Below are 26,761 nucleotides of genomic sequence, written 5' to 3'. Positions count from 1 at the left end.
AAGTAAATAAAAAAGATTAAAAACCAATTACAAACAAAATATTCAAAACAAATAAAATAACTAATAACAATTGTTTTCTCACAATGTATAGACTTTTTTCTTATAAAATTAGAAAACAATTTCTCATATTCTTTCTGTTTCTGTAAAATTGCAATATTTTCTCATAAAATGATGCCTTTTTTAGGTAAAATTAGTAACAAAATGGTGACATTTGTCATATAAAACTCTTGACTTTTGTAACAATATTGCCAATTTTGTTGTAGTTCTTGTAAAATAGTGACATATTTTTTTGTAAAATCATGACATGTTGCCAAGTAAAATTCCAATTATTATTATAATATTGCCAAAATGTTACAGTTTTCTTATTAAATTGTGACTTTTGTCAGGTAAAATTATGACAGTTTTCATAAAATTTCCAAAATGTTGAGCTTTTCTTGTGAAATTGCGACTCTTATGGAGTAGTATTCCATCTTTTATCATAATATTGCACAAAATGTTCAGGTTTTTTCCGAGTAAAACTACAACTTTTATTATAAAAATGCCAAAATTCTAAGAGTTACTTGTGAAATTGTGTCCTTTTTCTTGTGAAAGTCCAACTCATTTTTCACAGCAAGCTTTTTTATATTTGAATAATATGTATGTATTATAAATGTTGTATATACAAATCTTTATATATCTAGAAAGGGTGGTCCTAAAGAGGTAGGCATTTTTACCAGGTCTCAAGATGGTACGAAATGCAAGAGTGTGTGTGTGTGTGTGTGTGTGTGTGTGTGTGTGTGTGTGTGTGTGTGTCTTTTTCTCACAGTGTAGACTTTTTTCTTATAAAATTGGAAAACAATTTCTCATATTATTTCTGTTTCTGTAATATTGCAATATTTTATCATAAAATTATGCCTTTTTTTATGTGAAATCATTACTTTTTAATGCAAAATGGTGACATTTGTCATATCAAATTCCGACTTTTATCACAATATTGCCAATTTTATTGTGGTTCTTGTAAAATAGTGACATTTTGCCAAGTAAAACTCTGATTATTATTATAATATTGCCAAAATGTTAGTTTTCTTATTAAATGGTGACTGTTTTCAAAAAATTGCCAAAATGTTGAGCTTTTCTTGTAAAATTGCGACTCTTATGGAGAAAAATTCCAACTTCTCTCACAATATTGCCAAAATGTTCAGTTTTTTTCCGAGTAAAACTACGACTTCTATTGTAAAAATGCCTAAATTCTAAGAGTTACTTGTGAAATTGTGACCTTTTTCTTGTGAAAGTCCAACTCATTTTTCACAACAAGCTTTTTTTAATTTTTGCATAGTATGTATATATTATTAAATACACATCTTTATATATCTAGAAGAGGTAGGCATTTTTCTCAGGTTTTTAGAAGGTAACAAACGTGTGTGTGTGTGCGTGTGTGTGTGTGTGTGCGTGTGTGTGTGCGTGTGTGTGTGTGTATGTGTGTGTGTGTGTGTGTGCATGGTGGTTTCAATGTCAGCGTGCTGGCATTAGGGCAGAGTGGAGTTGAAGTGCTGACCTGGGGGCGTGGAGAGACCCGTGCGTGTCTCAGGATGCATCTGGTCAGGGTCAGTCAATCAGGAGCCAAAAGAAGAAGCGGAAGTGCAAAGCCAAGCCGCAGGGGGGGCAGCGGGGGTGAGGGGGCGTCATTGCGAAACCAAATAGAGGAAGCAATGTGAGACTGGCAGGAGAGTCTAGGAACGCGGCGGCACAGGAGGTGAAAGACCAGGAGGGAAGTGATAGTGCGAAGAGACCAGAGGGGTGGAAGGGGCCGGGGGTTATTCCGACGGACACACCGTGGGTCTTCTGGCGGGTTCCTCGCCTCTCCTTGGGCACGTGGAGCCGCACCCGTCCTCTGATGGAGCCGATTTCTTCACCCCGGTGGCTCAGGAAGGTCTCAAACTGCTCCGAGGCGCCGACGAGAGAACGCAGAGCCACGCAGCATTCACCTGGGGAAACAAACCCGCTTTCTTAAAAGTCAACATTTTGGGCCCTCGTGTTTTTCTACGCGCTTTAAATTACACACCTTTCTCCAATTCGTATTTTCCCATCCAACCTGAACTGCGTCAATCTTGATTGATGACGGAACATGTGTATATATGTATATATGTATATATATATATATATATATATATATATATATATATATATATATATATTAGGGGTGTGGGAAAAAATTGATTCGAATACAAATCGAATCGTTTATGTTGTGCGATTCAGAATCGATTCTATTTTTTAAAAAGTTGATTTAAAAAAAAAAAAAAAGACGCACTAACCCCTCTGCCACCGTGAAGCCCTGTGATATTAACTGTTAAATAAATTAATCATTAGACTCTACTTTAAGTATTTTATAAGACTACTCAGGACTATAAAATACCCAGGACTACTCAGGACAATACGAAGGTTATGAGTAGTCCTGGGTTCTTATTAGAACCCGAAATCTACAAGCAGAGAGGGGGCAAACAGGACACCGGTCCAAGCACCTTTTTGTTTGAACTGTTTATGACCCGACATCACCGTGAAACAGGGGTTAGTGCATGTGCCTCACAATACGAAGGTCCTGAGTAGTCCGGTTTTCAATCCCGGGCTCGGGATCTTTCTGACTGCGTGGGTTCCTCTGAGTACTCCGGCTTCTTCCCACTTCCAAAAACTTGATTGGCAACACTAAAAATTGGCCCTAGTGTGTGAATGTGAGTGTGAATGTTGTCTGTCGATCTGTGTTGGACCTGGGATGAGGTTGAGACTTGTCCAGGGTGTATCGCGCCTTCCGCCCGATTGTAGCTGAGATAGGCACCAGCGCCCCCCGCCACCCCAAAGGGAATAAGCGGCAGGAAATGGATGGATGGATGGATGGATAGTCACATGGTTCCATGATAACGGCGCAGATCGTGTGAACGTTGCAGAATCCCCACATTTTTCAATCTATTCAAACCACTCCAACATCAACACATTCCACTCATCCTGGACATTCAACCTAACACTTTCCCAAGCTCCAAACCAAATTCTGGGTTTCCTGGAAATTCAAACTCCTCAACATTCAAACCATTCCAACATTCAAACCATTCTTACATTCACACTACATTCTGTCAGCATTGCACTTCAACTTCAGCATTGGAACATTCACACGCAGTTCCTTCAGGAATTGCCTCTTCTAGTACAGAATCACAATCATCCAGCAGGGGCAAAAGGGCAAGATAATTAACCAAACAGGAACAACAACAAAAAACGCCTCACCGTACGACTCAAAGCCATCACATGACTTGACCGACAGGAGCAGATGCTGATCCTGCAGATAGTCCATGTCGGACTTGAGTGGCAGGAGCTAGGACAAAGAGAAATACGTTACGAGTTGGCGTGGTCGTTATTGTCCTCACATGACCGTCCGGCTGCAACTCACCTTGGGCAGCTGCTTGAAGGACCAGGCCAGTTTGAGGAAGCCGGGGACGTCGCAGCTTTGCGAGTCATTCTCGCTGGAGCGACGCATCTCTGGAAATGCACGAAGGACGTGAATCGCCGCCTTCCATGGCGTCACAAAATGCTTTATTTACACTATTTTTAGTGCTTAAAATCATTTTATTTTCTCAAAAATCCACAGTGCATCTTATAACTCGGTGCGCCTTATATGCCGTATTTTCTGTACGGTAGGGCGCACCGGAATATAAGGTGCACTGCCGATGAGGGGGTCTATTTCATGGGTGTCAAACTCTGGCCCCATGTAATTTAATTTGGCCCTTGAGACAATATTAAATTAACGTTAGAGCTGGCCCGCCGTTATTATACAGCGGCGGTGCATTCACCGCTAATTCTAATACTTGCCAACCCTCACAATTTTCCCAGGAGACTCCCAAATTTCAGTGCCCCCCTGAAAATCTACCGGGGCAACCATTCTCCCGAATTTCTCCCGATTTCCACTCAGACAACAATATCGGCGGCGTGCCTTAAAGGTACTGCTTTTAGCGTCCTCTACAACCTGTTGTCACGTCCGCTTTTCCGCCATACAATCAGCGTGGCGGCCCAGTCACGTAATATATGCGGATTCTACACACACACACAAGTGAATGCAATGCACACTTGGTCAACGGCCATACAGTTCACACTGAGGGTGGCCTTAAAAACAACTTTAACACTGTTACAAATATGCACCACACTGTGAACCCACACCAAACAAGAATGACAAACACATTTCGGGAGAACATCCGCACGTAACACAACATCAACACAACAGAACAAATACCCAGAACCCCTTGCAGCACTAACTCTTCCGGGACACTACAACATACACCCCCGCTACCAACAAACTTTGATTTTGCATTTCACTATAAAGTTATATAAGCCTTGCTTGTTCAATATTCAATGCAAAACTTGTTTTGGTTCCTATTAAAAGGTTAAATTGTTCAACTTTGGCCCGCGGCTTTGTTCAGTTTAGAATTTTGGCCCACTCTGTATGTGAGTTTGACACCCCTGGTCTATTCAGTTCTTTTGTCACGACCCGGGCGCATGGTGATGTGGGGTTCGTTCTCCCAGAAATGCAGACTGGCTTCGGACACAGCGTGCAGGTAGGAAAAGGATTTATTAAGTAATAAATCAGACGGAACAAAGAAAAACGTGCTCAGAGCACTTAAGGCAACAAACCAAATGGGCTAGCTTGTGAGATAGCAAAATAGCCTAGCGTGGAAACTAGCAGGTATTAAGCAGGAATCAAACGTCGTCATCTGTAGCATAAAGCAAATTAGGAAGCCAGACTGACTGACCGGAGAAGGCAGGCTTAAATAATGTCAGAGGTTACAAAACACAGCTGCGCGCCCGGAACAAGCGGCAGGTGAAAATAATAAGTAACTATAGTAACCAACTCAGAGGTGCACAAACATTAACCGAAGGAGTCCAAAACCAACAGAAAACACAAATGACTCAAAAATCCACAGTGCATCTTATAACTCGGTGCGCTTTATATGCCGTATTTTCTGGACCGTAGGGCGCACCGGAATATAAGGTGCACTGCTGATGAGTGGGTCTATTCCGTTCTTTTGTGACGACCCGGGCGCATGGTGATGTGGGGCTCGTTCTCCCAGAAATGCAGACGGGCTTCGGACACAGCGTGCAGGTAGGAAAATGATTTATTAAGTAATAAATCAGACAGAACAAAGAAAAACGTGCTCAGAGCACTCAAAGCAACAAACCAAATGGGCTAGCGTGTGAGCTAGCAAAATAGCCTAGCGTGGAAACTAGCAGGTATTAAGCAGGAATCAAACGTCGTCATCTGTAGCATAAAGCAAATTAGGAAGCCAGGCTGACTGACCGGAGAAGGCAGGCTTAAATACTGTCAGTGGTTACAAAACACAGGTGCGCGCCCGGAACAAGTGGCAGGTGAAAAAAAAAAGTAACTATAGTAACCAACTCAGAGGTGCACAAACAGGAACCGAAAGAGTCCAAAACCAACAGAAAACACAAATGACTCAAAAATCCAATCAGAGTTTGATCGGGCAGCGGATCACAACATCTTTTTTTCTTACATAAGGAGCACTGGATTATAAGCCGTGTTAAAGGGGTCGTATTATCATTTTTTTCTAAATACAAAATACTTCCTAGTGGTCTACATAACCCCACCGCTCTATGGGAGACCAAATGCAACGGACATCGAGTGGGTCTGACAAAATATTGTGAAAATCCAGTCCATAGTGGATCTAACATAATAGTGAGAGTCCAGTCCATTGTGGATCTTACATAATAGTGAGAGTCCAGTCCATAGTGGATCCAACATAATAGTGTGAGAGTCCAGTCCATAGTGGATCTAACATAATAGTGTTAGAGTCCAGTCCATAGTGGACCTAACATAATAGCGGGAGTCCAGTCCATAGTGGATCTAACATAATTGTGAGAGTCCAGTCCATAGTGGATCTAACATAATAGTGTGAGTCCAGTCCATAGTGGATCTAACATAATAGTGAGAGTCCAGTCCATAGTGGATCTAACATAACAGTGGGAGTCCAGTCCATAGTGGATCTAACATAATTGTGAGAGTCCAGTCCATAGTGGATCTAACATAATAGTGGGAGTCCACGAGGGAGAGGGGGGCTTCCTCAAAACGAACGACATCACCGGTTGGGACCACTGTCACCGGATTATCCATAAATCGTATAAATCTACCCAGAGGGTCTTTGCGTGCGTCCGCCATTGTAGTCCATTTATGTCCTCTCGCCTCTTGTTTGGGGACAAAATGGCACTGTTGCCATTTCTAATACAAAGTAGCATACGGTTCTAACTTACATCTGTCAGTAAACTCACAATGGAATAGGGCGGCATAGCTCGGTTGGTAGAGTGGCTATGCCAGCAACTTGAGGGTTCCAGGTTCGATTCCTGCTTCCTTTCTAGTTACTGCCGTTGTGTCCTTGGGCAAGACACTTGAGCCACCTGCTCCCAGTGCCACCCACACTACTTTAAATGTAACTTAGAAATTGGGTTTCACTATGTAAAAGCGCTTTGAGTCACTCGAGAAAAGAGCTATATAAATATAATTCACTTCACACTTCACTGAAAACTACACCAAAAGACGGCGGGAGAAGACTATGTCAAAGTGGAGGCACATAAACAAGGTGCATTCTATAATCCAGTGTAAGTATTAAATAGACCCATTCATCAACAGTGCACCTTATAATCCTTGTCCGAAAAATACGGTACAAAGGCTTTGATGGTATATTTTCAAGAAGACTGTACTGTACCTTCAAGGCAAGTGGAGGAGAAGTCGATGAAGAAGCGTTCCTTGCTTGCCGTCTTCACAATGGCCTCGATGCCTTCAAGTTCGATCCAGGCCTTCTCCACGCCTGAGCATGGATCTGTTTGACATGAGACCGGTCACATGGCCGGAAGAGTTAGGGCTGCATGGGATTCTGGGTATTTATTCTGTTGTGTTTATGTTGTGTTACGGTGCGGATGTTCTCCCAAAATGTGTATGTCATTCTTGTTTGGTGTGGGTTCACAGTGTGGCGCATATTTGTAACAGTGTTAAAGTTGTTTATACGGCCACCCTCAGTGTGACCTGTGTGGCTGTTGGCCAACTATGTCTTGCAGTCTCTTACTGCGTCTACAGAAGCCAAACACATCATGTAAATGGGCCGGCACGCTGTTCGTACAGGTTGAAGAGGACGTTAAAGACAGCGCCTCCACGGTGACCCCTTACTATTGCTATTTACTTACTATTGTACATCTAAGGACAGCTCCAGACTTGAGGAACTGATCAGGCAGGCCGGTTCTACAATCGGAATGAAACTGGACTCACTGGTGACGGTGGCAGAGAAGAGGACTGTTGACAAACTAATAAGCATCCTGGATGATGCCAGTCACCCTCTGCATAGCGTTATCAGTAGCCAGAGGAGCCTGTTCAGTGCTAGACTGCTTCATCCCAAGTGCAGGACTAATAGACTCAAGACTTCCTTTGTCCCACACGCCATTAGACTGTACAACTCCTCTCTGGGACGGGGGGGGCGGGGGGTACTAGGATGACAGGGGATGCAAAAACATTAACAGTGCAATACGTTTTCATAACATGGTCACTACTGCCTACTTTGTCTTGTTATATTCTTATTTTACTGTTATATTTGTATTCCCATTGTTTTTATTCTTTTTATAATATTTCTCTATTTTGTTTCCTTTTAAACCCCCATTATTTACTTTTTACTTTTTTTTTTTTAATTGATCTCAACTCTGTACACTGCTGCTGGAATTTTAATTTTCCTGAAGGAATCAATAAAGTACTATCTATCTATCTATCTATCTATCTATCTATTTGAGTGAAATTCAGGAGAATGATTACTCCTTAAGGGGCACTGAAAATTGGGAGTCTCCCGGCAAAATCGAGTGTATGCAAATATGACGATGTAAGGCGCCATTCATTTAAAACTCGCGGGCCGCACCAACATTACATTTTCATACTAAGGTGCGGGCAGCGGGCCGCGTGTTTGAGACCCCTGCTTTGCCACTTTTGATGTGTGTTTGGGGTCATTGTCCTGTTGGAACACCCAACTGCGCCCAAGACCCAACCTCAGGTCTGATGATTTTAGGTTGTCCTGAATAATTTGGAGGTAATCCTCCTTTTTCATTGTCCCGTGTACTCTCTGTAAAGCACCAGTTGCATTGTTAGCAAAACAGGCCCAGAGCATAATACTACCACCACCATGCTTAAGGGTAGGAATGGTGTTCCTGGGATTAAAAGCCTCATTTTTTCTCCTCTAAACATATTGCTGGGTATTGTGGCCAAACAGCTCCATTTTTGTTACATCTGACCACAGAACTTTCCTCCAGAAGGTCTTATCTTTGTCTATGTGATCAGCAGCAAACTTTAGACGTGCCTTAAGGTGTAGCTTCGGGAGCAAGGGCTTCCTTCTTGCATGGGAGCCTCTCAGTCCATGGCGATGCAAAACACACTTGACTGTGGACGCAGACACCTGTGATCCAGCAGCTTCCAATTCAATGCAGACCTGCTTTTTGGTGGTTCTCGGTTGACTCTTGAACATCCTGACCAATTTTTTCTCAGCAGCAGGGGATAGCTTGCGTTTTCTCACTGTGGAGAGATGCAGCTGACGAGCCGACAGCGGGCTGAGAGGAGCAGTCCTGACCAAGATGGAGGCCAGGAGGCGGGGCATGCGGCGGAGAGGAGAGGCGTGACGTGACGCACGCAGAGCAGCACGGCAGTGGCAATCCGAGTCAAGTGCGTACAACACACACCTGCTCACAATCTCTGCATCTGCGGCTGCAGCATAAAAAGGGTGAGGGAGGAACGAGCGTGGCAGAAGACGGAGGAGGAACTGCAGCACACGACGACGACAAAAGCGACGAGGGCGACCCGAGAAAAGATGAGCCCGCGCGACCGACTGGGACACAACAACGCAGTTTATTTAAATAATAAACAAGTGTCAACCTTGCTACGAGGTGTCTTGCATCCATGGTCCTTGCAGCCCACACGAGGATGGCAGGAAGTCCGTCACACTCATCTATTCTCCTCCAAACATATTGCTCGGTATTGTATTTGTGTTTCATCTGACCACAGAACTTTCCTCCAGAAGGTCTTTTCTTTGTCCACGTGATGTCAGATGAGACAAAATAGAAACATAATAAATCAACAAAAATAACCAAACTTCATGAATTGTTAGAATAATTGTATATAAATTATCACACAACATGTTTACTATGAGTTCAGGTTGCCCGGCGTGCAGACTAAAGCTGTCTTTGATCTTATCAAGCAAAAGGCGGACCGCTTGTAAACCTTCACTGTGTGCGACGGAATGTGCCGAAGAGGTGTCGGTTTCTCAAATCTTGGACAGCCACAGGAAGAACCTTATCAGGACCCGAAATCTACAAGCAGAGAGGAGGCAAACCTGACACTGCTCCAAGCACCTTTTTGTTTGAACTGTTTATGACCCGGGATCACCCTAGGGGTTAGTGCATGTGCCTCACAATACGAAGGTCCTGAGTAGTCCTGAGTTCAATCCCTGGCTCGGGATCTTTCTGTGTGGAATTTGCATGTTCTCCCCTTGACTGCGTGGGTTCCATTCGGGTACTCCAGCTTCCTCCCACCTCCAAAGACACGCACCTGTGGATAGGTTGATTGGCAACACTAAATTGACCCTAGTGTGTGAATGTGAGTGTGAATGTTGCCTGTCTATCTGTGTTGGCCCTGCGATGAGGTGGCGACTTGTCCAGGGTGTACCCTGCCACCCGCCCGAATGCAGCTGAGATAGGCTCCAGCACCCCCCACAATACCTGACCGACTTTCTGCATCTTCATATCTCGTCCATAGCCCTAAGGTCAGCTGACCAACTGCTGTTGGCGGTCCCTAGATCCAGGCTAAAGACCAGAAGGGACAGAGGCTTTTCCGTTGCCGCCCCTAAGCTCTGGAACAGCCTTCCCCTCCACAATAGGTCAGCCCAGAGCCTGGGGGTTTTCAAAACCCTTCTTAAGACCTACCTCTTCTCGGTGGCCTTTGACCTGAGCTGAGTCTGCCCACTAGGCCACCATTTCTAGTCCTACCCCTCCACCTCTTCGCTTTAGTTTTTTTTTGTATTTGTCACACTTTTTATTACTATGACTTTTATTTATCAAAGTGTTTACTTTTTATTCGACCCTTTTTGCACTATTTTGTTCAGCTCATTCTTTGTTTATGTTCTTTGTTTGTTTTCTGTTTCAATTGCTCTATGCTTTTTTTAACCTGTAAAGTACTTTGGTTCAATTTAAGTTGTTTAAAACGTGCTATATAAATAAAATTGACTTGATTTGACTTCACTTGACAGGAAATGCCCAAATAAATGAGGAGGCGCGTGGAACCCTTTCCTCAGAGCGGTAGGGTGACATTGTACGAAGGTGTTTGATTCCTTGCTTCTTGTCTTGTTGAATAGATAGTTCAGTGTTTGAACCTAACATGATTTTTTTGGGTGACAAACAAGTATGCGCTCCAATCACTATCACAAAAAAATAGAGTTGTAGAAATTACTGGAAACTCAAGACAGCCATGACATTATGTTCTTTACTTTTGACCACGACTGTATGAGTATGAAAAGTCCTAAATGGCACACCTGTTTTGGAGCTGGACTGTGACGTCACGCCCACTTGGAAGGTAGCAAAAACAGGCGAGTGATCGCTGGTGAAGATATCATCTGTGCATCCTGGTCATAGACGGCTGTGTCAATCAAACTCTCATTTTCATCTCTTCATTCAAAGTCTCACCGTACGCCGTGCAGAGAACATGCGTGTCCGGGTACGACTTCCACAGAATCCTGTCACACCACGACGGAACGTTGACCCGCACCTAAAAGAATACAATTATTGAATTATTGGCTGCAGAGGATATTTCCAAACCGCTTGAAATTCCTGTGTGTGTCAATTGAGGGGCTATTTTTAGTCATGGTGGCAGCTGCTGTTCCTGTCACTGGTTTTATGTTACACATAACAATACTTGAAGCAGAGTCACTAATACACATGGAATGTGTGTTAAGTCATCTTTCTACACCAGTTACTTTTATAGTGCAGCACAACATTTTTATTGCACCTTCTTATTTTAGCGGTGCCTCAGAATGAAGGGGCTAGACCAGGGGTGTCAAAGTCTTTTTCATTGAGGGCCACATCGCAGTTATGCTTGCCCTCAAAGGGCTGCGTTTAACAATGAGTAATATATGAATATACATGTATATATATATGTATATATATATATATATATATATATATATATATATAATAGAAAACCCAAATCCAGTGAAGTTGGCACGTTGCGTAAATGGTAAATAAAAACAGAATACAATGATTTGCAAATCCTTTTCTACCTATATTCAATTGAATAGACTGCAAAGACAAGATATTTAATGTTCCAACTGGAAAACTTTGTTATTTTTTGCAAGTATTAGCTCATTTGGAATTAAATGCCTTAAACATGTTTCAAAAAAGCTGGCACAAATGGCAAAAAAGACTGGGAAAGTTGAGGAATGCTCATCAAACACTTATTTGGAACATCTCGCAGGTGAACAGGGTAATTGTTGAACTGATTTGGTCCTCCAGTCCTCAGTTCGAACATCGAGTATCTTGTTCATCCATCCATCCATCTTCTTCCGCTTATCAGAGGTTGGGTCGCGGGGGCAGCAGCCTAAGCAAGGAAGCCCAGACTTCCCTCTGCCAAGCCACTCGCAGGGGATCCCGAAGCGTTCCCAATGCTTGCCGGGAGACATAGTCTTCCCAACGTGTACTGGGTCTTAACCGTGGCCTCCTACCGGTCAAAGGTGCCCAAAACACCTCCCTCGGGAGGTGCTCGGGTGGCATTCTGACTAGATGCCCGAACCACCTCATCTGGCTCCTCTCAATGTGGAGGAGCAGCGGCTTTACTTTGAGCTCCTCCCGGATGACAGAGCTTCTCACCCTATCTCTAAGGGATAGGCCCAAGCTAATTTGGGCCGCTTGTACCCGTGATCTTGTCCTTTCGGTCATAACCCAAAGCTCATGACCATAGGTGAGGATGGGAACGTAGATCGACCGGTAAATTGAGAGCTTTGCCTTCCGGCTCAGCTCCTTCTTCACCACAACAGATCAATACAGCATCCGCATTACTGAAGGCGCCGCACCGACCTCACAATCCACTTTTCCCTCACTCGTGAACAAGACTTCTAGGTACTCAAACTCCTCCACTTGGGGCAAGATGTCCTCCCAAACCCGGTAGTATCTTGTATTTGCAGTCTACTCAATTGAATATGTCACGGCCCGGGCGCATGCCAATCTGCTGATTGCGCCTCCAAGACCGCACTTGCACGCGCCATTCCGGCTGCAGCCGGCAGCTGCAAACAATCTGCAATCTGCACACCTGCCAAAGCTATCCCAGAACCTAGCTAGCTACCTGTCCTGTACAGTAATCCGTATTACATGCTCTATGCAATCCTGCCCCTTTCCGTGTTTTCTCCTTCGTGTTTCATTGTGCGTCGTCCTGTGTCACGTCGTTCCTGCAGCAAATCCCAGTTCCCGCGTGAGGAGCTGTGTGTCTCGTCTTCCCTGTTGTTCCTTTCTGGTTCTCTGGCTGCCCCTCTTGGATCTGGACCCTGTGGACAAGGACCTTTTGACGCCTCTCTATCGCCCCCGACTTCCTGAGCCTGCCCTGCCCTTTTGGACTTGCCTCCCGCTTAACACTCACGGTAACACTCAGCAATTAATTCCTACACATAGTCACACTTCATTTTCTAGTTTATTTATATTATTGTTTGTTATCATATATATATTGTATATATATATATATACACAGTAATAAAACATAAAGCTATACTACCCCTGTTATCTGTGCTGTCTCCTTCCTCCTGTACATACAACAGAATATAAATTGAAAAGGAGTTGTAAATAATTGTATTGTTTTTATTTACGAATTACACAACGTGCCAACTTCACTAGTTTCGGTGTTTGTACATTATCAATTTATCTTTTTACATGAGTTGCAAAAAAAATGTACATTTTACTTTAAAAACTGGCAGCTCAGTCAGCAGAATTTGACAGGAAAAACTGTGGGTTTTTACAGCACATAAAAAATTTAATAAATGGAGAAACAATACCACTGTTTTTAGTGGAAGAATTCAAGCAATAGAGCTAACAGTTTTTTGTTTTTTTTAGTGTCTTACAGTATATGAAAAAAAACAGTGCCAAAGTAGATTTTACGGTAAAAAACTCAGTTGGCGGATTTTAACCAAAAAATCCATTGTCAATTTTATAGTGTACAATTTGATTGATAATTTGTTTTGAAATCTTAAGTCCAGCAGATATTTAGGTAGAGTATTTATATTTATTTAAACAAAAAAATATTTTTGGAATACATGATAATATAATATTTGGATAATGTTGAATATTTTTTTTAAAAAGGCGATTGCATGCAGTACATGATTTTTAAAGTCAAAAGGTAAAGAATAACTATATTTAGTAAGAAAAGATTAAGCATTTTATTAACACATATTATTTCCAGGGTTTTTGCGGGCCACATATAATATTGTGGCGGGCCAAATTTGGACCTTGAGTTTGACACGTGTAGTCCAGCACTGTTGTAAATATTGTGTCGCTAAAAACAAGGAAAAAACAACAACACTCACCCCTGAAGTTTTGTACTTTTGCCACAGGTAGCAGTCTCTTGAGCCTCTTTCGTACCGATAGGTGGGTGGAAATGCGATCTTGTCTTCCTCTTTTAAAACAAACAAACACAAAAGCATTTCACTTATGGTGCTCAGAAAATAGCTTGAATAAAACATTATTGCTTTTTGGGCGTGGAGATTAGGGATATAACTACTCAAAACATTAAAAAAAAACACATACTGTACGTACCGTATTTTCCGGACGATAGGGCGCACTGGATTATAAGGCGCACTGTCGATGAATGGTCTATTTTCGATCTTCTTTCATGTATAAGGCGCACCGAATTATAAAGCGCTTTAAAGGAGTCATAAAATATATATATTTTTTTTCTAAATTGAAAACACTATTTGTGGTGTTCATAACATGTGATAGTGTTTATTTGGTCAAAATGTTGCATAGATCAGTGGTCCCCAACCTTTTTGTATCCGCGGACCGGTCAACGCTTAATAATTTGTCCCGCGGCCCGGGGGGGTGTCCTTTTTTTTTCTTTTTGTTTACTTGAGTCAGATTGCCATCGTATTGCAGTCTACACGTGTCTCTTATGTTTGACTGCCATCTACTTGTCACACTTATCATTACACCATGTACCAAATGAAATAGCTTCGAGTTCGGTAAGCACAACCAAAACTATTCCGTACATTAGGCGTTGTTGTTTTTTTCCGGATGAGGAGATGCTGCGCCGTTATTGATTGAAGTTATGTCTGAATGTCATTAAAACAGTTAGCGCCATCTATTGACACTTCTTCCACTCCCGTCCTTGCACGCTACACCGCTAAAACAAAGATGAAGACGCTGTCAAAGTGGAGGCACGTAAATTTGACCGCCCACTAAACTGCACATCCTGAAGCGACTGTCAGAAAGCGACTTGAAGATGATGTGTAAAAAATCATCCATGCAACATTTTGGCCACAGAAACATCATCACATGTTATGTAGATCAGTGGTCCCCAACCACCGGGCTGCGGCTCGTTTGGTACCGGGCCGCAGAATTTTTTATTAAATTATATATTTTTATTTTTTATTTTTTATTAAATCAACATAGAAAACACAAGATACACTTACAATTAGTGCACCAACCCAAAAAACCTCCCTTTTTCATGACAAAAAAAATTGAAAATTAAAAAAATAACCCCCCCCATCTACTGGTCACAATTATCATTACATCAGGTGCCAAATAAAATAGCTTCAAGGTTGGTAAGCACAACCAAAACTATTCCGTACATTAGGCGTTGCTGTTGTTTCCGGATGAGAAGATGCTGCGCCGTTATTGATAGAAGTTAAGTCTGAGTGTCATGAAATCAGTTAGCGCCATCTTTTGACAATTCTTCCACTCCCGTCCTTGCACGCTACACCGTTACAACAAAGATGAAGACGCTGTCAAAGTGGAGGCACGTAAATTTGACCGCCCACAAAACGGCACATCCTGAAGCGACTGTCAGAAAGCGACTTGAAGATGATGTGTAAAAAATCATCTATGCAACATTTTGACCACAGAAACATCATCACATGTTATGTAGACCAGTGGTCCCCAACCACCGGGCCGCGGCTCGATTGGTACCGGGCCGCAGAATAATTTTTTTATATATTTTTTTTATTTTTTTATTTTTTTATTAAATCAACATGGAAAACACAAGATATATTTACAATTAGTGCACCAACCCAAAAAAGATCACTCTTTCATGAGCAAAAAAATTAAAATTGGTCACACTTATCATTACATCAGGTACCGAATAAAATAGCTTTGAGGTCGGTAAGCACAACTAAAACTATTCCGTACATTAGGCGCTGTTGTTGTTTCCAGATGAGGAGATGCTGCTCCGTTATTGATTGAAGTAAAGTCTGAATGTCATTAAATCAGTTAGCGCCATCTTTTGACAATTCTTCCACTCCCGTCCTTGCATGCTACACCGCTACAACAAAGATGAAGACGCTGTCAAAGTGGAGGCACGTAAATTTGACCGCCCACAAAACTGCACATCATGAAGCGACTGTCAGAAAGCGACTTGAAGATGATGTGTAAAAAATCATCTATGCAAAATTTTGGCCACAGAAACATCATCACATGTTATGTAGACCAGTGGTCCCCAACCACCGGGCTTCGGCTCGTTTGGTACCGGGCCGCAGAATTTTTAATTAATTTATATATATATTTTTTTTTATTTTTTATTTATTAAATCAACATAGAAAACACAAGATACACTTACAATTAGTGCACCAACCCAAAAAACGTCCATTTTTCATGACAAAAAAAGGAAAAAAATAAAAAAATAAACCCCCCCATCTACTGGTCACACTTATCATTACATCAGGTCCAAATAAAATAGATTCAAGGTCAGTAAGGACAACCAAAACTATTCCGTACATTAGGCGTTGCTGTTGTTTCCGGATGAGAAGATGCTGTGCTGTTATTGATTGAAGTTAAGTCTGAATTTCATGAAATCAGTTAGCGCCATCTTTTGACAATTCTTCCACTCCCGTCCTTGCACGATACACCGCTACGACAAAAATGAAGACGCTGTCAAAGTGGAGGCATGTAAATTTGACCGCCCACAAAACGGCACACCCTGAAGCGACTGTCAGAAAGCGGCTTGAAGATGATGTGTAAAAAAATCATCTATGCAACATTTTGACCACAGAAACATCATCACATGTTATGTAGACCAGTGGTCCCCAACTACCATGCCGCGGCTCGATTGGTACCGGGCCGCAGAATAATTATTATTATTTTTTTTTTTCATTAAATCAACATGGAAAATACAAGATATATTTACAATGAGTGCACCAACCCAAAAAAACTCTCTTTTTCATGACACAAAAGATAAAAAAATAACCCCCCCCCCATCTACTGGTCACACTTATCATTACATCAGGTGCCAAATAAAATAGCTTCAAGGTCGGTAAGCACAACCAAAACTATTCCGTACATTAGGCATTGCTGTTGTTTCCGGATGAGAAGATGCTGCGCCGTTATTGATTGAAGTTAAGTCTCAATGTCATTAAATCAGTTAGCGCCATCTTTTGACACTTCTTCCACTCCTGTCCTTGCACGCTACACCGCTACAACAAAGATGAAGACACTGTCAAAGTGGAGGCATGTAAATTTGACCGCCCACAAAACGGCACAATCTGAAGCGACTGTCAGAAAGCGGCTTGAAGATGATGTGTAAAACATCATCTATGCAACATTTTGACCATAGAACCAGCATCACATGTTATGTAGACCGCAAGGAAGTCTTTTACATTTAGAAAAAAATAATAATAATATGACCCCTTTAATGCAATTTATAATCCGGCATGCCTTATATATGAAAAAAGATCGAAAATAGACCATTCATCGGCAGTGCGCCTTACAATCCAGTGCGCCCTCTGGTGCAAAAAATACAGTAAGTGTTTTTCACTTTTCTCAACTTATCTTTAAAAGCCAAAACAGGGACAAAGGTTGCAAATCATCCTGTGGCGAGAAGTCTGATGTACTTTGACACGAGTTACTTATGGCTAGCAATGTTTAATTGTACTGTCCCTGTCAAATAAATAAATAAATAACGTGATATTTTGTGTTAGTTAACTTATTATGGACAGCTCTGTTACAAAAATAAAGTGATTATTTTTAATTCTTTCCTTTCAAATAAAGCATCTCCCAAAGCACATTTACGGATGGGACTCACTGAAATACAAAAAGGCCTTCCGCTTGTGCCTCTCCCGGGTCAGCTGGTCCGCACACATGAGCTCCTCAAACTCCCTCTTGGACACGTGCTTCAGGATGTCCTGCAGGTGAGGAGAGACGGTGAGAGGATTGCTTTGCCAGATGGACCCTTGTGTCTTTTCTCAAATCTGAGGAGAGCTTTAAAAATCCTTGGTACTTTTGCGGGGTCCTTTATATACCTGCACTTCCAAGTCCAGTCTGTAGTTGAGATCCCCGCACCAGAAGATGTGAGTGAAGCGCAGGCTGATGTCAAAGGCGCCAAGGTTTTTGTCGCCTAGTGAAAGTAGTCTGAGGATGTCAACAAAGTTCTGGTTCCTCCTAAATCCCCACAAGCAAGGTAGGAGAGAGGCGTGGATATATATATTTGTGAAGTACAAAACCCCAAAACAGTGAAGTTGTCACGTTGTGTAAATCATAAATAAAAAGAGAATACAATGATTTGCAAATCCTTTTCAACTTATATTCAATTGAATAGATTTCAAATACAAGATATTTAATGGGTTTTTTTTGCAAATTTGAGCTCCCTTTGGAATTTGATGCCTACAACATGTTTCAAAAAAGCTGGCACAAGTGGCAAAAAAGACTGTGAAAGTTGAGGAATGCTCATCAAACACATATTTGTGCCATGATTGGGTAAGAAAGCAGCTTCCATTAAATGCTCAGTCATTCACAAACAAGGACGGAGCAAGGGTCACCACTTAGTCAACAAATGTATATGTATATGTACATATGTAAGTGTGTGAATTTAAATGTATTATATATAGATAATCTATAGCGTCTACGCAGCAACCACTGAATTGAATTATATTATATATATTATTGTATTATATATTGTATATATATATTGTATATGTATAGGGGTGGGACCTAATAAGTTTACTTCTTCCCACTTCCTTTTGAGCCAATCTTGACATCTACAACAGATTAGTCACATGTAATGTTTACAATGTATGTGTGAATATAATGTATATATATATATACATATATATACATATATATATATATATATTTCTTTTGTATTTTATGTCATTCTTTTGTTTTGTTTGCATGGCTCAAAATAAACCATTCATTCATTCATTCATTCAAATGCGTAAGAAAATTGTCCAACAGCTTAAGAACATTTCTCAACCAGCAATTGCAAGGAATTTAGGGATTTCATCATCTACGGTCCGTAATATCATCAAAAGGTTCAGAGAATCCGGAGAAATCACTGCAAGTAAACGACGATATTAAGGACCTCGGATCCCTCAGGCGGTACTGCATCGAAAAGCGAAATCAGTGTGGAAAGGATATCACCACATGGGCTCAGGAACACTTCAGAAAACCACTGTCAGTAACTACAGTTGGTCGCGACATCTGTAAGTGCAAGTTAAAACTCTACTATGCAAATCGAAAGCCATTTATCAACAACACCCAGAAACGATGCAGCCTTCGCTGGGTCTGATCTCATCTTAGATGGACTGATGCAAAGTGGAAAAGTGTTCTGGGGTCTGACGAGTCCACATTTCAATTTGTTTTTGGAAACTGTGAACGTTGTGTCCTCAGGAAGAAAGAGGAAAATAACCATCCAGATTGTTCTAGGCGGAAAAGTTGAAAAGCCAGCATCTGTGATGGTATGGGTAACTTACACATCTGTGAAGGCACCATTAATGCTGAAACGTACATACAGGATTTGGAACAACATATGTTGCCATCCAAGCAACATTGTCATGGACGCCCCTGCTTATTTCAGCAAGACAATGCCAAGCCACGTGTTACAGCAGCGTGGCTTCGTAGTAAAATAGAGCCGGTACTAGACTGGCCGGCCTGTAGTCCAGACCTGTCTCCCATTGAAAATGTGTGGTGCATTTATTTATTATGAGGTGTAAAATAACACAACGGAGACCCCAGACTATTGAACAACTTAAGCTGTACATCAAGCAAGAATGGGAAGGAATTCCACCTGAAAAATTAAAAGTTAATGATTATTTGCAAAAAAAATTAAGTTTCTCAGTGTGAACATTAAATATATTGTCTTCGCAGGCTATTCAATTGAATATGAGTTGAAAAGGATTTGCAAATAAATGTATTCTGTTTTTATTTACCATTTACACAACGTGACAACTTCACTGCTTTTGGGTTTTGTATATAAATGAAGTGTAATGACAGAATATACCTTAGAACTTTCTCACTTCCAGAGGTCAGGTGGCAGTTAACAAAGCCAAAAGATGTTCCGTTGAAGTGGAACGACACGCCAACCGCTCCCTTGTTCCCTAAAACAAAATCCCTTCCAATTTAAACTCTCAGTTTAACACGTAAAGCATGTTTTGTGTGTCAAAGTGGTCTACAGGGGGGTGGGGGGGAGCATACCCAGAGTGTTACCTAGGCCAGTTTTTACACTGGCTGTGCTCACATGGCTGATGCGGTGTTCATGTTCAGGCTTGACAAACACAGCCAGACGAATGTTCCAGAGGGACTGCACTGCCACCTGGAGGACAAATGTCTGCATCACAACCAGCGCTGACACAGTGAAATTGAAGCAAGGTCAATGTTCACTTTGTGCAGCAAAAGTAATACATCAAACTTCATATAATGACTGACCACAACTAGGGGTGCTCAAAAAATCAATTCACACCTAAATAGCAATTTTTATTTATTCTGAATTCAATTGGATTAAGAATTTTGGAGAATTGAGTTAAAAGAAAATGGATTATTAATCAATTTTAAAAAAAATGGATCAAAAACATTAACTTCATATTATTGGTACCGTTGCATTTATCAATGTTTGGTTTTCTGTTTTTGGTATTGTACTTATTAATAAGGGAGTGGGGGATTGCCCACATGTGGTCCTCTCCAAGGTTTCTCATAGTCATCATGGTCGACGTCCCACTGGGGTGAGTTTTTCCTTGCCCTTATGTGGGCCCTACCGAGGATGTCGTTGTGGTTTGTGCAGCCCTTTGAGGCACTTGTGATTTAGGGCTATATAAATAAACATTAATTGATTGATTGATTGAATAAACTGTATATTTGTATACCTTCTCAGTTGCTTTATACATTTATATCTTAAGTATTATAAAACTGGGATTAGCTCGGAGTTACTCTTTTTTCTTTTATTAGATCAATTAAATTCTGGGATTTTTATAAGTAAAATTAAAAAATGTTTTTTTAGCCAACATTGTAGGTATGCAGTAAATCATAGGTAAGTGACAAAAAGGAGCTTCTGCAACCTGCTTTTAAAAGATTGCATTATTTGTATACCAAATAATACCAAAGCAACGTGTTGAATCAAAAATAAATCGTGATTAAAATCGTTAACCCAAGAATCGGAATAAAATACATAAAAAAATACATACTCCTTGGAATTATTTGTTTGAATTTTTCGAAAAATAATTAATTTACCGTATTTTTTGGACTATAAGGCGCACTTAAGCTTAATTTTAACTCAACGGACCGCCTTATAACCTAATGTACAGAATAATTCTGGGTTTGCTTACTGACCTCGAAGCAATTTTATTTGGTACATGGTGTAGTGATAAGTGTGACTAGTAGATGGCAGTCAAACATAAGAGATATGTGTAGACTGCAATATGACCAACACCAACATTTTATAAGTTTCATTGAAAATATAGAACATTATACATGGCGCTCAAAAATCTATCAAAATGTTTTAGTTGGACTTTGGTAAGCGATGAAGTCACACCACTTGATGGATTGTACTGTGCTTCAACATAGGAGTATTATTACGGTGTGTGTATAAGGTAAGACATATTATCTGGTGTTTTGTTTTGCAATATTATGCAAAAGAAACTTTTCTTACTTTCTGGTACCTGCTGATCTGTATTTGGGATCTGCATAAATCCTGAAAAATTGCACGTGTCTGCCTTTGTAGTCCGTGGCGACACCGTAGTCGATAAGCTTCTTCTTTTTCTCCCTCCCGGTAGCAGTTAGTCCAGAACGCGGCAGCAGGACTTTTAACAGGAGCCAGGAAACGCGAGCATTTAACCCCATTTCTTGAGAGTTTCCACTAGCTCCCTGTTCATTTTAGAATTGATTTTAAAACCTTGCTGTTTGTTTTTAAAGCTTTACACGGACTGGCACCTCAGTATATCTCGGACATCATCCAAATTTACACTCCTGCCGAGAGCTAGCTCCAGCTCGTGGTGCCCAAGACCATGCTTAAAACCAGGGGAGACAGGGCCTTCTTTGTGGTCGGCCTTAAGCTCTGGAACACTCTGCCCCTCCATGTTCAAACTGCTCCCACAGTGGAGTGTTTCAAGTCTCATCTTAAGACCCACTTTTATTCTTTGGCTTTTAACACTACGTGAGTTGTGTGCTCCCCTGTCTGTTGTCCTCTGTGTCTTTTTAAATGTTGATATCTATTTACTGTTTTAATTGGTTTTACTCTTTAAAATCGTTTTTAATCATTTTCATTTTTATATATTTTTTATATTGGTTTTATATTTATTTATTTTTTGTTTTTATTCAGTCATTGGTTTAGCTAAAGATAATATTTGAATTTTTTTTTTAATATTGTTGTGCAGCACTTTGGAAACGTTGTTGTTTAAATGTGCTATATAAATAAAGTGGATTGGATGGGATTGAAGCTTCTTCTTTTTGTCTATCTTCTTGTAATGTGACATTCATTCTCCACTGTTGCCAATTCTAATATAAAGTAGTGTAAAGATCTTACTTATATCTGTCAGTAAACTCGCCATGAAAGCACTAAAACATACCGGTGTAGTGAGTTGACATTATTCACCCAAGGAACTTTAGTTATTAGAGAGTTCCGGTCAGACGTTTTTTCACGGGACACATTGTTGTTGTTGTTTCAGGATGAGGATATACTGCTCCGTTAATGATTGAAGTAAAGTCCGAATGTCATTAAATCAGTTAGCGCCATCTTTTGACACTTCTTCCACTCCCGTTGTCATGTTTTGTGGTCACGTTCTGTTAAGGTTTTGGACTCATTGTGCACTCATGTTTGTTTTCTCACCATGACAACTCATTAGTTTCAACTGTTGTGTTCACGACTCACGCAACTGATTTGTTTGGACTCACGCACCTGTCAATCACTGCACCACTATTTAAGCCTGTAGTTGCCAGGCAGTCGGCTTGGCGACATCACCCTCTACACACTCCTGACACTTCTGATTGCTCTCTTCTTGCCATAGTTTCATGCTTTTCATGTCACAGTAAGTGTAGTTTTGTTTCATGTCCTTAGTCTGTTTATGCATTAGTTTTGTTCCTGCGTTAAGTTTGTTCCCCGCCTTGTGCACGCCCTTTGTTTTTGTAGTACTTTTGAGTGTTATAATTAAAATATGTCATTACCTTCACGTCGTGTCCGGTCCAGTCGCTTTGCACCACGGGAAAACAAACCGCACCAAAGTCCTAGTCTTGACACCCATCCTTGCACGCTACACCGCGACAACAAAGATGACGGGGAGAAAACGCCGTCGAAGATGAGCCACGTAAATAAGACCGCCAAAAAAAAAACTCCGCATCCTGAAGCGACTGTCAGAAAGCGGCTTGAAGATGATGTGTAAAACGTCATCTATGCAACATTTTGACCAAAGACCCACCATTACATGTTATGTAGACCACAAGGAAGTATTTTATATTTAGAAAAAAATAATAACAATTTGACTCCTTCAATGCGCCCTATAATCCGATGCGCCTTATATATGAACAAAGATCGAAAATAGACCATTCATCGGCAGTCCGCTTTATAATCCGGTGCGCCCTACGGTATATGGTAGTTTGCACGTGTTATAAGAAGTATAGGTGATGTACTTGTTTGAAGTCAATCTGGGTGTGGCTGCGAAGCGTGGCTCTGATATGCTCCGCCCATTCCCTCTCCCCCTGAGGGTTTTCCTGCGTGCCCAAGGCGTAGACGTCATGGGGCAGCGAGGCAACAGAGTCGTCGGGGGTGTGTCCCAAACCACAGCAGGTGACCCATGACTGCAGGCTGCGAGGCGGGGGGGAGCTCCCTGTGCGCACAAAACAGACGGCCGCTTGATCTTGCCTTCATTTTAGCCAGTTTTTTTTTTTTTTTTGCCATTACCCATATTCCATGTGCCGACAAAAACGGAGATGACGTCCGGTTCGCTCAGGTTCGAGTGCCTAGTTTTCATCAGCTGGAGGAGTTGGCAGAAGGCGTCGCCCTTCTGAAAGGAGAAAAACACACATTGAGGGGAAAAAACAAGGGAATCCATCCAATAGACCAAGGGGTCGGCAACTGGAGCTTTTTTAAAAATGTATGAAAATGGCAAAGAATATATATTTTTGGTTTTAATATAGTTTCTGTAGGGCAGGGGTCGGCAACCCAAAATGTTAAAAGAGCCAAATTGGACCAAAAATACAAAAACAAATCTGTCAGGAGCCGCAAAACAAATTTAAAAGCCATATTACATACAGATAGTGTGTCATGAGATATAAATTGAATTAAGAGGACTCAAAGGAAACTAAATGAGCTCAAATATAGCTACAAATGAGGCATAATGATGCAATATGTACATACAGCTAGCCTAAATAGGATGTTAGCATCGATTAGCTTGCAGTCATGCAGTGACCAAATATGTCTGATTTTCACTCCACATAAGTCAATAACATCAACAAAACTCACCTTTGTGCATTCATGCACAACGTTATAAGTTTGGTGGACAAAATAAGACGGAAAAAGAAGTGGCATAAATCAAGTCTTAGAAAGTCGGAGAAAGTTATACATGTAAACAAATTACGGCGAGTTCAAGGACCGCCAAAAATAGTAGGACAAAACGTCGCTCGCCAAATACTAGAATCAGTGAAGCCTGTTTAATATAAACAGTGTGCTTTATAGCAATTAGGGAGGTTTGTGTCGTGTGTGTCCTCTTACAGAAACCATATTAAAACAAAAAATATGTTTGTTTCCCCTCATCATTTCCATTTTTCATATATTTTTGAAAAAGCTCCAGAGAGCCACTAGGGCGGCACTAAAGAGCCGCATGCAGCTCCAAAGCCGCGGGGAACAGACATGATCCAAACATTTTAAATTGTTATAAATCTCATTATTTATATTAAACAAGCTTCACTGATGAGAGTATTTGCCATGCACCGTTTTGTCCTACTCATTTTAGCGGTCCTTGAACTCACCGTAGTTTGTTTCCATGTACAACTTTCTCAGACGCTGCCACAGAAAGGCGTGTTTAATGCCACTCCTTCTGTGTCTCGTTCTGTCCCCCAAACCTTTTATGCTGTGTGTGAATGCACAACGGTGAGCTTTGTCGGTGTTATTGACTTGTGTGGAATGCTAATCAGGCGTATTTGGTCACTGCATGTCTGCGAGCTAATCCATGCTAACATGCTATTTAGGCTAGAGTCATGATGCCATGTTTGTAGCTATATTTGAGCTCATTTAAATCATTTAATTAAATGTATATTTACATGTCTCATGACACATTATCTGTATGTAATATTGGCTGCATTTCAGATAGTTGTTTTTGTGCCATGTTGTTCCAAACCACAGCAAATGTTACTCAGTTTGCAAAGATTGTGATAAATCCAGTTTCCTTTAACTTGGACACACACATGTATACATTTGGCCATTCTAAAACAGTAATTTCCAGGAGTTATCTCATCCTCTGCGAAGTTTTACGAATGTTTTCCAATGTTGTAAAAATGTGTAGAATAATTATTGAACTTCAACAAAGATTTGCGACACATAGTCATTTTGATAGTAGGCAAATATAGCTGATATAGACACTAACAAAATGTGTTGTTTTTATTATAACACTTATATAAGACATTTAAAGTCATTTTGATAGTAGGCTAATATAGCTTATATAGACACTAACAAAATGTGTTGTTTTTATTATAACACTTATATAACACATTTAAAGTCATTTTGTTGGTAGGCTAATATAACTAATATAGACATGTGTTGTCTTCTTTATAACAATTACAAAATACTTTTAAAGTAATTTTGATAGTAGGCTAATATAACTAAAATAGACACTTAAATCATGTGTTGTCTTCATTATAACAATTATGAAATACTTTTAAAGTAATTTTGATAGTAGGCTAATATAACTAATATAGACACTTACATCATGTGCTGCCTTCATTATAACACTAATACAAGACTTAAAGTAATTTTGATAGTAGGCTAATATAGTTAAAATAGAGACTTACATCATGTGTTGCCTTAATTACAACACTTATATAAGACTTTAAAGTCATTTTGATAGTAGGCTAATATAGCTAATATAGACAATTACATCATGTGTTGCCTTCATTATAACACTTATATAAGACTTTTAAAGTCATGTTGATAGTAGGCTAATATAACTAATATAGACACTTACATCATGTTTTGCCTTCATTTTAACACTTATATAAGACTTTTGAAAGTCATTTTGATTTTAGACTAATACAGACACTTACATCATGTGTTGCCTTCATTATAACATTTACATATGACTTTTAAAGTCATTTTGATAGTAGGCGAATATAGCTAATATAGACACTTACATCATGTGTTGCCTTCATTATAACATTTACATATGACCATCAAAGTCATTTTGATTGTAGGCTAATATAGCTAATATAGACACTTCCATCATGTGTTGCCTTAATTATAACACTTATATAAGGCTTTTAAAGTAATTTTCATAGTAGGCTAATATAGCTAGTATGGACACTTACATCATGTGTTGCCTTCATTATAACACTTTTATAAGATTGTTAAAGTCATTTTGATAGAAGACTAATACAGACACATACATCATGTGTTGCCTTCATTATAACACTTACATAAGATTTTTAAAGTAATTTTAATAGTAGGCTAATATAGCTAATATAGACACTTACACTATGTGTTGCCTTCATTATAATACTTATATAAGACTTTTAAAGTCATTTTAATAGTAGACTAATACAGGCACTTACATCATGTGTTGCCTTCATTATAATACTTATATAAGACTTTTAAAGTCATTTTGATGGTAGGCTATATAACTAATATGGACACTTATATTGTGTTTTGCCTTCATTATAACACTAATACAAGACTTTTAAAGTCATCTTGATAGTAGGCTAATATAGCTAATATAGACACTTACATCATGTGTTGCCTTCATTATAACACCTATTTAAGGTTTTTCATTCTTTTGTTGCTCCCGACAGATTAGTTTGTTTGTATATTTTGGTCCAATATGGCTCCTTCAACATGTTGGGTTGCCGACCCCTGCAATGAACAAACTTTACCCGAACACTCTCGAATATCATCTCTCGTGGTGCGTTGTGGTGGCTGTCAATCACCAGGCGTACCTTGGCAGGGCAACTCTGGTACTTGACAAGCTGAAGAACTGGTGCAGTACAAGTCACAAAGTCGTCAGAGACGATACACACACACACACACACACAAACACACACACACACACACACACACACACTCACA

The 26,761-nt window shown here is 40.4% G+C and overlaps 1 protein-coding gene across 2 annotated transcripts in view; it reads right to left on the bottom strand.

The window, feature by feature from the left end:
• Window positions 1-26,761, bottom strand: part of inppl1b (inositol polyphosphate phosphatase-like 1b) — a 73,105-nt gene that overhangs the window by 21,801 nt on the left and 24,543 nt on the right. For both annotated transcript variants that reach the window (XM_061900301.1, XM_061900302.1), the window contains exons 10-23: window positions 26,569-26,669; window positions 23,390-23,492; window positions 23,119-23,315; window positions 19,699-19,816; window positions 19,505-19,601; window positions 17,529-17,667; window positions 17,312-17,411; window positions 13,608-13,696; window positions 10,729-10,810; window positions 10,578-10,667; window positions 6,732-6,845; window positions 3,413-3,501; window positions 3,250-3,337; window positions 1,812-1,964 (exon numbers count right to left, since the gene is read on the bottom strand). In XM_061900301.1, the coding sequence (XP_061756285.1) occupies window positions 1,812-1,964; window positions 3,250-3,337; window positions 3,413-3,501; window positions 6,732-6,845; window positions 10,578-10,667; window positions 10,729-10,810; window positions 13,608-13,696; window positions 17,312-17,411; window positions 17,529-17,667; window positions 19,505-19,601; window positions 19,699-19,816; window positions 23,119-23,315; window positions 23,390-23,492; window positions 26,569-26,669 (1,560 nt within the window). The remainder of the gene's footprint in view (window positions 1-1,811; window positions 1,965-3,249; window positions 3,338-3,412; window positions 3,502-6,731; window positions 6,846-10,577; window positions 10,668-10,728; window positions 10,811-13,607; window positions 13,697-17,311; window positions 17,412-17,528; window positions 17,668-19,504; window positions 19,602-19,698; window positions 19,817-23,118; window positions 23,316-23,389; window positions 23,493-26,568; window positions 26,670-26,761) is intronic.

Source organism: Nerophis ophidion, linkage group LG05, assembly GCF_033978795.1.
Source record: "Nerophis ophidion isolate RoL-2023_Sa linkage group LG05, RoL_Noph_v1.0, whole genome shotgun sequence".
Taxonomy (NCBI): Eukaryota; Metazoa; Chordata; class Actinopteri; order Syngnathiformes; family Syngnathidae; genus Nerophis; species Nerophis ophidion.
This window is presented reverse-complemented; position numbering and strand designations above follow the sequence as displayed.